This window comes from Mus musculus, chromosome 10 (genome assembly GCF_000001635.26).
Source record: "Mus musculus strain C57BL/6J chromosome 10, GRCm38.p6 C57BL/6J".
Taxonomy (NCBI): Eukaryota; Metazoa; Chordata; class Mammalia; order Rodentia; family Muridae; genus Mus; species Mus musculus.
This window is the reverse complement of record NC_000076.6, coordinates 111,990,261-112,003,025: the sequence shown is the minus strand read 5'-3', so window position 1 is coordinate 112,003,025 and position 12,765 is coordinate 111,990,261. Positions and strand designations below refer to the sequence as shown.

At 42.0% G+C, this 12,765-nt stretch overlaps 1 protein-coding gene and 1 long non-coding RNA gene across 4 annotated transcripts in view; one reads left to right on the top strand and one right to left on the bottom strand.

Annotated features, from left to right (window-relative positions):
• Positions 1-715, bottom strand: part of Gm46179 — a 22,427-nt gene extending 21,712 nt beyond the window's left edge. Inside the window, exon 1 of the long non-coding RNA XR_001779642.2 lies at positions 482-715. This is a non-coding gene — a long non-coding RNA (predicted gene, 46179). The remainder of the gene's footprint in view (positions 1-481) is intronic.
• Positions 387-12,765, top strand: part of Glipr1 (GLI pathogenesis-related 1 (glioma)) — a 17,192-nt gene continuing 4,813 nt past the window's right edge. Inside the window, exons 1-3 of one of the 3 annotated variants that reach the window (XM_006514218.4) lie at positions 387-526; positions 5,775-6,168; positions 9,346-9,585. In XM_006514218.4, coding sequence (XP_006514281.1) covers positions 5,995-6,168; positions 9,346-9,585 — 414 coding nt within the window. In that variant the 5' untranslated portion in view covers positions 387-526; positions 5,775-5,994. Of the gene's footprint in view, positions 527-5,747; positions 6,169-9,345; positions 9,586-12,765 lie in introns of those variants that run through there. The other 2 variants (XM_006514217.4, NM_028608.3) reach the window with 2 other exon arrangements.

Sequence of the window (12,765 nt, the reverse complement as noted above, 5' to 3'; positions counted from 1 at the left end):
CTTTTATCTGCGGACATGCTTATCTGTGGGTTAATGTGCATATGACTCTCCAAAAGAGACTTTATTTTCTTACTGTAAAAGGTATTCTAGCTCCACTGTAAAACAAACGAACAAACAAACAAAAATCAAATGCAGAAAAGCAGAAAAAGACTTTGCTAAAATGGCACTGTGGCCAATCCTGAAGGCAAAGGGCATAGAAGTTCCTCCAACACTTGTAAACCTGCCAAGAACTGAGCAGAGTTCATTTCCGCTTTTCTGTGGTCAACCACCTACCTCTGGGCTTTGGCTGCAGAGGTGCAGTGTGCACAGAGAAGGTGGGGGTTGGGTCGGAGGAGTTAGATTGCACGATACACTTTTTTTTTTTTTTTAAAGAAAAAGCCTCTGATGGCACTTTCCTTTTAGAAGATTAGTTCTAGGAGAGAAAACATCAGCTGATGATTTCAATATTGTCCCAGCTACTTGGCACATTAACTAGACTCACCTGGGAACCTTAAGTAGAGAGGTGCATCCCCCGACGGGCCTGCTGGTAAGTCTGTGGGGGCATGTCTTTGATTCATAATTGATGTGGGAAGGTCCAGCCTGCTGTGGGCAGTGCCACCCCTGGGCAGGAGGTCCTGGGTGCTATAAGAAAGTTAGCTGAGCAGTGGCGTTTGTCTTTAGAGTCAGCTGCAGTTCCTGCCTCCGGGTTCTTGCTTGAGTCCTACCCTGGCTTCCCTCACTGATTGGGCATGTTGTGAAATTATAAGCCAAATCAGCCCTTTCCTCACCCAACTTGTTTTGCTCCATGTTTTATCACAGCAACAGAAAGAAAGCTAGGGCACCTTTCAGGACGATAACATTCACTCTTGGGAGTTGCATGTGTGCAACTGCGTTGCTCAAGCAACCACAAACGATACTAAATTTGCTCCCTGGTGGAGTTTTGTTTCTTGTTCTGTGTTCAAAATTCAGCTAGCATAGCTAACAGAGCCAGGAGAGGGAAAGCAGACTTGGGCCTGCCTATGAGGAAGAATCTCCTCACTGGTGATTATTAATTATAACATCGATTCTAATGTTGCTTGAGCATCATCCAAGAAAGTGCTTAGTCTATTGACATGCTAGAAAGCAATGCTACTAGAAACAGCATCCTAGACAGAAGTTGAGACCTTGAGTGTCTAGCAAGGTCATTTGCTTAGGTACCAATAGCAAGGCTGCTGTAAGGTTCCTTAATCCTCACCTATTTGAGTTTGGTCTCAGCTAAAAATACCTTACATGCTAGATCAGCGGTTCTCAACCTATGGGCCACACCCTTCTGGCTAACCCTTATCTCCAAAAAAATTATTTACATTATGATTCATACCAGTAACAAAATACAGTTTATAAGAGAAAATAATTTTATGGTTGGGGGTCACCACAGCATGAGGAACCGTGTTTTAGGGACATGGCATTAGGAAGGTGGGGGACCACTGTGCCAGATGAAGGCTGTGACCTCTGCGCTTAGGGTGTGTCCTCTCCTGTTGACACCACACCTTTCTGTACATACCATTCAGGTCAACAGCTGTGTTGTAACCACTCTTAACCCTATCTCACAGCTCCTTTGAGGGTTAGACTCTTGATTGCTTTTAGCTTTATATAAATTATATATACATAATTAATACATTATGTACTTTAATATACCTTATCTTAATATATCACATATTAATTTATTATTACATAATATATTATAATACATTCTAATATATTGTGCTAATATTATATATTATAAGATATTTTATATTATAACTATATACTATGATATATTATAATATACATAATATATTATTTGTTATATTTAATAAAATATATAAGAGAGTAAGTATATATTTGTATATTATTAGTATATATAAGAAAATATATGTATAATATATAATGTATAATATATAACAGAGAATTAAATATATATAATTAATATATGTTAAGTCTAATACACACAGTAGGAGTTTAATGTATTGAATTAAGGCTCATTTGATCCTCCCAAACCTCTATGATTAAGGAGACAGAAACATTCACCATTAGTCTCATTTAATAGGTGTCTAAAAATTTATGAGAGTATGCTAAGCTGTTCAAGGTCTCACAGCTAGCTTCTAGTCACAAACAAATTAAACTAAAACTAAAGGCCAGCCCTCCTCTCTGCTTCCTTCTCACCCCTCCCCCCTTGCTCTCTCACAGCCCCTCCTTTGCCAGGCAGACATGCCTCTGTGTGTGTGTGTGTGTGTGCGCGCGTGTGTGTGTCTGTGTCTGTGTGTGTGTGTGTCTGTGTGTGTGTCTGTGTGTCTGTGTGTCTGTGTGTGTTTCACTACCCCCTTTGAATTCTGCACAGTCATCTCGTTCACCACAGAGAAAAGCCCCCTCTTACTCATGGCTCTATTTTCTGAAGCTTCAGTTACTTGTGGTCAACCACCATCTGGAAGTATTACATAGAAAATTCTAGAATTAAACACGGCATCAGCTTTAAGCTGTGCACTGTTCTGAACATCATGAAATCTTGTACCACCACTGAACATTACTCTGCCCTGAACGTCACCCCTCCTTTGTCCACTATATGTGCAGTTGCTCTGGTCATTAGTCATTGGTCTATTAATAACTACTTATTTTCAGATAAACGTTTTATAATGCTATCCATGTTTTAGAAACCTTTTATTTTACTTTATGCATCTGGTGGCCCCACTGCATAGAGTGGTGATCCTGGCAAGTGTATTAGTAAATAGCCTGATAGTTTAAGTTGATTATTATTGACATTATCTCTTAGTGTACATAGTCTCTTGTGACTTCAACTTTACAACTGAGTCTGTATAGGAAAGTAATCTGTATAGGACTCTCATTCAGACACCCACTGCTAAAGGGGGCACCATTTATTGTATTCTCCCCACCGTTTGCACACAGGATTCTAACAAAAAGACTTTCCAAAAACACTTACAAGTCTTTTAGTGGAAAGTTGTGATGGTAATGTTGGCTGTCAAGCTGACTACATCTGGAATCCCTTGAGGGATTTTCTTAAACAGATCATTTCAAGTAGGATGACCCACCCCTAAATCTGAGCCATACCTTCTTGTGGCAGCCCACAACAAAGGTCCTAAAAGAAGATTGCACCTCCCCCCCCCCTTTTTTTTCCTGCTTGCTCTCACTCTTGCTGGTAAGTTCTTTTATCCTGATGCAGTGGTTGGTGGCAGACTCAGCTTCCTCGGATTTCAATATAAACTGAAGACGGGCAGCTCTTCAGGAATCCTCCAGGTCCCCAGTTGGACAGAAATGTAGCAGATTCTCAGCCTTGCTGTCTGCCATGAGACAACATTGGTTCAGCACTCAGGCCCCTCCTGTGAGCCAGTCTAATAAATCCCCTTTAATACAAATATTCTGTCATGTCTGTTTCTTAAGAGAACCCTGGCTAATACAGGACTTATTTCTAAAGACTGCAGAAATTCCTTTGGGAATACCTCCCAAGTCAAAGCCTGATGTCACCAAACAAGAATCTGTGTTTTATACATACCCTGTCACCGAGAGGCACTGAGACCGAGTTAAGAACAAAATGAGCTTCTTCAGGTTCCATGTCCCCACTCTTAGACATCTCTGCTAATGTCACCAGCATTGACCACGGGGAACCTCCCCCATCTCAAGTCTCTGGGACTTCTGAAAGATTCTCCCCACCCCTACCCTGGGCAGCCACCGATTTCTATTCATTCTTCTGACCCTCTGGGTCTCTCTCCTGTCTCTCCCCATGCCTGTCCCCATTCCCTTCCCCCTCTGGTTTCCCACCCATTTCCCTCACTCACTCTGCTTCCGGTGACTATTTTGTTTCACCTCCTAAGTGTGATTCAAGCATCCTTCCTTGGGCCTTCCTTGTTTAACTTCTTTGGGGCTGTGGATGTATCATGGGTATTTTGTGCTTAATGGCTAATATCCACTTATCAGTGAGTACATACCATTCATGTCCTTTTGGCTCTGGGTTACCTCACTTGGGATATTTTCTAGTTCTATCCATCTGCCTGCAAAATTCATGATGTCTGTGTTTTTAATAGCTAAATAGTATTTTTTCTATATCCATTCTTTAGTTTAGGGACATTTGGGTTGTTTCCAGTTTCTGTCTATTAAGAAGAAATCTGCTATGAACATAGTGAAGCACGTGTCCTTGTAGGGTTGTAGAGCATCTTTTGGATGTATTATGCCTAGGAGCAATATAGCTGGGTCTTCAGGTAAAACTATTTCCAATTTTCTGAGAAATCAACAAATTGATTTCCAGAATGGTTATATAGATTTGCACTCCCACCAGCAGTGGAGGAGTGTTCCCCTTGCTCCAGTCCTTGCCAGCATGTGCTGTCGCTTGAGTTTTTTATCTTAGCCCTTCTGGTTTGTGTAAAGTGGGAATCTCGGGATTGTTTTGATTTGCATTTCTCTCATAACTAAGGATGTTGAGGCATTTCTTTAAGTGCTTTTTTGGTCATTTGAGTTTCCTGTGTTGAGAATTCTCTGTTTAGCTCTGTACCCCGTTTTTAACTGGGTTATTTGGTTTGCTGGAGTCTAACTTCTTGAGTTCTTTATAGATTTTGCATATTAGCCCTCAGAACCCTTAGTAGAGGGATAAAGACACTAACCTACCCACAAAACTTTTGGCCCAAAATTTGTCCTGTCTAAAGAAATGCAGGAACAAAGATGGAGCAGAGACTGAAAGAATGACCAACCAATAATCAACCCAACTTGAAACCCAGCCCATTGGCAAGAACCAATCCCTAACATTATTAATGGTACTCTGTTATGGTTGTAGAAAGGAGCCTAGTATAACTGTCCTGTGAGAGGCTCCACCCAGCAGCTGACTAAAACAGATGCAGATATCTACAGCCAAGCATTGGAAAGAGGTAGGGGACTTTTTTGGAAGAGTTGATGAAAGATTGAAGAGGATGGAATCCCCACAGGAGGGCCAACAAAGTCAACTAACCTGGACCTCTGGGAGCTCTCAGAGACTGAACCACCAACCAAAGAACATATACTGGCAAGACCAAGGGGTGGGGGGGGGTGTCAGCCATTTTTTGAAATGGTGACCTCAGACAAAGGCACACAGGCCTTCTTATAGGGAACCAGGGGAACACTCCAAAAGGATTAGGTAATCTAAATTTTCATTGCTGGGTGCTAGGGAGTCCCAGGTGGTCAGCAGTCTGCATTCCTGTGTCATGAATGTTTAACCATAGGATAAGATAGGGCTGCCCAGCCCAGACAGCCCATTCTGAGATAAGATATTTCCCCATTTTTGTGATTGTCCCCAGGCTGTTCTTTGGGAGGTGGTTTTATGTCCTTGTTTCTGGATTTTATGGTCTGTTCCTGGAGCTGGTGCCTTATGGCTTTCTTTTCAAAATCAGGCCTGGCCCTTAAATGGACACAAGTGGGGTTTATGTTGTCCTTTCAAAATAGAAAAGGTAAAAAAGAAAGGAAAAAAATTCTCAGTGCAATTACAGTGAAGAGTCTCATTTTCTCTGAAACCATAAAATACAAACCATGTTGCTTTGCACACCTTGTTTGGTTTTATAAATCTGGACAAGAAAAACAATTCTCTACTCAACTCTCATTAAAGTAACCTTTGTTATTTGTTTGCCAGAGAGAGAGAGAGAGAGAGAGAGAGAGAGAGAGAGAGAGAGAGAGAGAGAGAGAGAGAGAGAGAGAGAGAAAGAGAAAGAAAAGAAAAGAGAAGAAAAAAAAAAAAAACCCATGAGCTGCAAGCCATATATGGAGAAGTCCGGTGTAAGTTTCGTGACGTCATGTTCTGCTCTCAGGCTCCTCAAGCTGAAGTAGGCTGTGCTTTGTAAAGCTGGTCATAAAAAAAAAACCCAGCATGCTGAAGATGGAGCTCAGAGGCAGAGCACTTGTCTAGCATAAACAACCCTGGGTTAATCCGAGCTCCAACAGGGAAACAGTCTGCAGACTGAGAGAACCGAGCATTCTATCAGAACCCCGCAGCTCTGGATTCTAGGTCCAGCAGCAACCAGAGAGACCATGCAGGTCATCCTTGCTGTGATAGTCTGGATGGCTTCGTCTGTGTCTAGTTCTTCATTTACAGCAAGCACTTTGCCAGATATAACAAACGAGGACTTCATTAAAGAATGTGTTCAAGTTCACAACCAGCTTCGGTCAAAAGTGAGTCCACCAGCCCGGAATATGCTGTACATGGTGAGTTCACTAGCAAGGGCTTGTCGCCCATGTCAATCAGAAGCAGCTTGCCTGCATTAATTTGGGTGTGACTTCTGGGTAACCCTGAGTGGTTTTCTTATTTGCTTTCTTTTTTTTCCTTGTAATGAATGTGTGCAGTAAACTCAGCTTGCAATCAGAGTCGACCGTTACCTTCCCCGACTGTCTTGAGCAATACCACTGGCATGATTCAGTTCTTTCTGCACACTTCCTTTCCGCAGCCATGAGCAACAGACTTCTTTGTTGTCATGGTTTTTCCTGTTAATATTTGTGAGGTTTCTTTTTTGTGTCTTAAGGGTTCTTTTTTTTTTCATTATATATGCTGTGTAAAATAATGGTCTTTCATTATGATAATTCAGTGTGCTTAGGCTACACTCATTCCGTTGGCCTCTTGGCCCTCTTCCTCTGATCGCTTTCCCCTGCTACGTTTCTGTGGTCTTCGGTTGTTTTCCTCTACACTTCACATATAAGAGGTCATGATGCTTTTCCGCCTGCGTCTGCTTTATGCTACTTAGTGTGATGATCTCCAATCCCATCTGTTTCCCTGCAAATGTCATAATTTTGTTCTTGGCGACTCAACAATACCATTCAGTTTGTCTATATAGACATATCTGTACACAAGCTATTTTCCTTACTCTTTCATCTTTTGGGGAACCACTGGGTGTAATCCATAGCTTGGAGGTTGTGAGTAGTGCCACAAAAAAAAAAAAAAAAAAAAAAAAAACATGGATATGCAAATACTCAAGACGTGCTGACTTCCATCCCTGTAGAGACAAGCCCAAACATGCCGTAGCTGAATCACACGCTAGTCTTATGTTTATAGTTTGTGGTGATACTGATTTCCATAGTGGCTGAGCTAATTTACAGACCTATCAGCAGCATGTAAGGCTTTTTCTCCACCCACATACCAGGGGACTTACCAGTCAGATTTCCCTAATGGCTAAGGATGTTGAGCTATGCTTCTCTGAAGGACCGTGTTCAACCCATCTGTTGGTTGTTGGATTTCTCACCTTTTAGGGTTTAATGCTTTTAGCTCTTCATACATTTTAGGTATTAATCTGCTGATGCATGAGTAGCTGCTATATATTTTCTATTTTCTTCCTTTTTATTTTTGGTTTTTTCGAGACAGGGTTTCTCTGTATAGCCCTGGCTGTCCTGGAACTCACTCTGTAGACCAGGCTGGCCTCGAACTCAGAAATCTGCCTGCCTCTGCCTCCCGAGTGCTGGGATTAAAGGCGTGTACTACCACTGCCCGGCCTTTTTTTTTTTCTTTTTTTTACTTTCCTTCTTTCTTTGCTTCTTTCTATTTTTCTGACTCTGACCCCTTCACGATGACACGTGTGTCTAAAGGTATGTATCATCATCATGACCACTTTTTCTTCCATTCTTTGGGCTATGCCCTCAGGTAATGTTAATTTTCACTGTGCCCATGGTTTCTAATCAGTGCAGTCTCACTTGCCAGTACTTACATATTTCCTGAACCATTGAAGCCCTGTTCAGAAAATTGCCTATGCTTCATACATTGAAATGTTAGCCAAAGTAATTGGGCAAAACAGAAAAAAAAATAAAAGCCACAAATTTAAAAAAAAAAAAAAGATGTAAAATTGAGACATTTGGTTGTGGCAGTTTCAGGTCTCATATTTAGGTTTGTAACACACTCTGATTTGTTTCTTCTACACTGTATGAACCTGGTTTTGTGCTTCTTTGTGCATACATATTCAGTTTCTCCAGCACCACTGGTCTAGTATCCTCTTGCATTATCTCCTTGTCTGTTTCGATGCCAATACGTTTCTGTCGCTTTTGACCAGCCCTCTGGTTTTGAAGTCCAGATTGATAATTCCTTTAGCACTCCAATATCTGACCAGAAGTCCTTTCAGATTTTTTTTTCTAGCTTTAAGAAGAAAGCTTTACAAGCAGAGTGAGGTCTGTAAGCATCTTTCAGTGGTCCTCGCATTTGAAAATGCCTCCCCAAAGCCATGAGCATGAACAGCCTTCCCAGCAGCCTTTACAGCAGTGGTTCTCAACCCAGTGCTGTGACCCTTGAACACAGCTCGTCCTGTTGCATGACCCTTAACCAGAAAGCATTTTTGTTGCTACTTCCTAACTGTAATGTTGCTACTGCTGAGTTGTAATGTAAGGATGTTTTTAAAGAGAGGAGTTGCAACCCACGGGTCGAGAGCCGCTGATCTAGCGTTATCTCCAGCATGACTTCGGTGTTTCCTCGTTTTCAGTGTAGAGGTCTTTTATCCCCTTAGTAAGATGGTTTCCTACATATTTTACTGTTGGAGAACTGTCAGAATGGAATCATTCTGGAGATTTCTCTTTTGGACAGTTCACTGTTCCTTCATACAAAAGCTACCGTGTATCACGTGCTGATTTTCATTGTCCCTGCTACATCATGGAACTTGTTTATCTCTTAGAGCTTCTGGTTATTCAGACAGTAGCACTCGAAGACATGGATGTTTCTGCTTCTCTCCTATTCTTATTCTTTGACCTCATCACTTCTCCTTTGTACTGGCTGCTTTTGTGTTAACTTGACATAAGATATACGAGTCATCAGGGAAGGGGCCTCAGTTGCAAAAATGCTTCCATGGAATCCAGCTGTAAGGCAGTTGTTCTCTATTAGTGATCGATTGGGTTGGGGGGGCACCTATTTACCATCCCTGGGCTGGTGGTCCTGGTTTCTATGAGAAAGCAGGCTTGTGCCTTGAGCAAGCCATGGGAGGCAAGCTAGTAAAAAGCATCTCTCCGTGGCATCTGCATCAGCTCCCATCTCCAGGATTCTGCCCAGTTTGAATTCCTGTCCTGACTTCTTTGAACAGAGATGTGGAAGTGAGAGCTGAATAAACTTGCATTTTAAACTTCCTGTCCAACTTGCATTTTCCTCATGATGTGTCTTTGGAGCAATAGAAACGTATGATAGTATTCTAGTTAGCAGGTAGAGACTTGGAAGCACTATGCTGCTTCTGGAGTCTACCTCATTTGTCACTTTGACTCTTCCTCTCTAAGGAATTGGAACCTGGCCTTTAAGTAGTAAGCCAGCGGGGTTCCCAGATCTGAGTTGAGTAGGCAAACAGCCTTGTGTTTGTTAATAATAGTCTTAAGTTTTTGAATAAGATATTTCTTTCTTGACTTCTATATTGTTTAATTATTTTTCAGTCTTGGGACCCAAAACTAGCCCAAATTGCAAAAGCATGGACAAAATCTTGTGAATTTAAACACAACCCACAGCTGCATTCACGGATACACCCAAATTTCACCGCCCTGGGAGAGAATATCTGGCTTGGCTCTCTATCCATCTTTTCAGTATCCTCAGCCATCTCTGCCTGGTATGAAGAAATTAAGCACTATGACTTCAGCACTAGGAAATGTAGACATGTCTGTGGCCATTATACTCAGGTAAGTACTTCCCTATAGCTTCTTGGAACCACCTGTTTAAAGATGGAACGAACTGGACTTGGTGTTGAACAAATATATAATGAGCTAGTAGGATTATAAGAGGAAAATATACGTGGAAACACTAGTTACATGGATAAAATTATATGCAATGGCCATCCATCTAGACAGTACAAGACACTGGCATGAGATAACATTGTGTTCCTTAAAGCTTTGGAATATGGCTGATGAATGAACTTGAAGCGTCTTCTCCCTAGCTATGTGGCTTTAGAGAAACATCATAGTCTCTCTGAGTTTGTTGATGTATGGATGTTAGACCCTCCCTTACATGTTTGTGGTTAAGAAGTGAATGGGGCTTTCAGCTTAGGAAGGTAAATGCCGTATTCACTGACTAAATGGTTGTCATGGTTACATCTTCCAGGACTTGGGAATTCATAGCCAATCTTCCATGATGATCTCTCCCTTCTGCAGGGAAGACAGAACATGGTCGCCTACTGAAGACGTTAGGACCACTAATTTGGTCTCATATCTATGGGAGAGATAGGATTTTGAAAATTAGTTTTCCCATGTCCCAAGTATTAGCCTTCCCTTTTTTCCCTCTAGATGAAAAGGAGGAACTTACAAATTGAGGGAAGTTTCTGCTGTCTCAAGTCTGTCTGATGTGAACTTGAGTTTACTCTTCCTGTTCTGACTCTCTGGGATGAGGGATATTCATATGGGTAGCAAGTCTGTTAAAAAGCAAATTGTCTTCTGACTGCTGCATATTTTGCATGCTCAGCTACTTGAATTGCAATTAACAGGCTCCTTCATAGACCTTGCACACCTTCTTTACCTGGTTAATTTATCCTGAAGTTTCTTTACATTTGACAAACTCTACTTTCAAGAACCAACTCCCATGTCTGTTACTCCATGGACTAGGGTGTGAGCTCTTGGCTGGATAGTTTCTGTGTCATCTTTGCTCATATGGCCTCTGTCAGTTTCTCTTAATTGGCCTAGTCGTGCACACGCATGTCTCCCCAAATCAGGGAGAACTCTCCTGAGAGCCAGAAGCCATCCGCAGCTGTACTCTGCTCTCCCAGTCTTGCTCCTATTTCTCCTTTCCCACACTTCTGAGACTGTAAAGTGTTGTCATGTAAGCTAATATCGCAGAGAGAGCTGTACAGCAATCTGGACCAACACTTTGTCAGGAGCCATTTAACAAAGAGTACAGCCCCGGAATCTAGTTTTGTAATAATTCATGTTAGAAAAGGATTTCTGATAAATCCTTGTCTAAAATTCCTGTTTCAGCCTTCTAAGAGACCTTAGTGGTGGTGGTGGTAGGGTTCAAACTACTCAAGTCATTTTACATTCCTACTGGAAAGTTACCTAAAGTAAGATCTAAACTCTACTTACCCTCTTTTGAAAATCAGGTTGTTTACATATGTTGCCCAACGATAAACAGTTAGAGCATACATTTAGTTTGATCATCTCTATGAGAATAGTATTGACATACTGATTCAACATTTTAGCTTCATGTTCACTGAAGACGGACTAGCAAGTTTTTCATTTTTGTTTAATAAAAGATTTTCTGGTAGGCAAGTTCCAGATAGGACTGGATGCTGGAAATTTATCCCTTTTCTCTGTCTTTGGTTTCCTGGCCACCACAAGGTGTGACTAGTTTCCAAAACCCTCATCACAGACCCAAAGGCAATGACAACTGTGACCATCCAGGACCTTCCCACAGATATTTTGTCACAGTGACTAACAACTAATATACCAGGCTGTTCCTGAGGACAGCCTGGCATTTCCACCTGCCTGCCCTCAGGGATATACTAGCACCTTTATGTCATCCCTTGTCCCCAACCAATGCAACAGGTGTGACACATAAAAGCTCTCCTCGCCCTTTTCTATTACCTCTGCCTATATGGTCTTACTTAACCTTGTGACTTCAAGATTCATATCTCTGTTCTCCCATTCTCATAACTGCAGGTAGTTAAGCCTAGGGCCTATCCCAGTCTTTACTGGAATATATAATAGGCACCTCAAAATGAACACTTTGAACAGAACCCTGTGCCCAAGTTCCTACCCACCTTGCTTGGTCCCTGGTTTTCTGTAAAAAACAGTACCTGGGTCCCAAGCCCAAATGCTCCCCTACATGCAGAATAAGATCCAATGTTCTTAGCTATTCTTTGTTTTGTTTTTACATATAAATCCCATTCATTTAAAAAAGTCAGACATGCTTCTGATACCTTTCAAAATCTTCACCTGAGATTTCACACTAAAATGAATAAAATGATGTAGCCTTCTTTTCCAGAGATGAAACATTTTTTTTTACAATCAAAAAATATTTTTTATTTCAATGTGTGTGCGTGTGTGTTACATGCATACCATGGAACCCAACTCATATGGTAGTCCTTGTGGCAAGTGCCTTTATCCCCTGAGACACTTCACCTGCCCGTGAGAGGTGCCCCTCTTAGGAGCTTTTTGGGAGATTGGTGTTACATATACATTTGCATATTGATATCACCTAAGGATCTAATACAGTGTATAATTTCCACACTGAACATCAGTCAGGGCTTCTGGATGGAGGGGCAACATGGAGACTGAGTAAACCTCTCAGATGTTTCCTCCTCCTCCTCCTTCTTTTTCTTCTTCCTCCTCTTCTTCTCCTCCTCCCCCACTCCTCCTTCTCTTCTCCTTGCATTCTTTCTTTTCTTTTCTTTTCTTTTCTTTTCTTTTCTTGGATGTTTTCTTTATTTACATTTCAAATGTTATCCCCTTTTCAGGTCTCCCCTCTGGAAACCCCTCTCCCCCTGCCTCTATGAGGTTGCTCCCCAACCCACCTGCTCCCACCTTCCTGCCCTGGCATTCCCCTATACTGGTGCATCAAACTCCCTCAGGCCCAAGGGCCTCTCCCCCCACTGATGTCTATCAAAGCCATCCCCTGCCACATATGTATTCTTTGGTTGGTGGACCAGTTCTCAGGAGCACAAGGTGGGGAGGGGGGTTCTGCCCGGTTGACACTGTTGCTCCCCCATGGGGTTGTAAACCCCCTCCACTCCTTCAGTCTTTTCTCCAACTCCTCCATTGGGGACCCCGAGCTCAGTCCAATGGTTGGCTGTGAGCATCCGCCTCTGTATTTGTCAGACTTTGGCAGAGCCTCTCAGGAGACAGCCATGATCAGGCTCCCATCTCTTTCCAGCC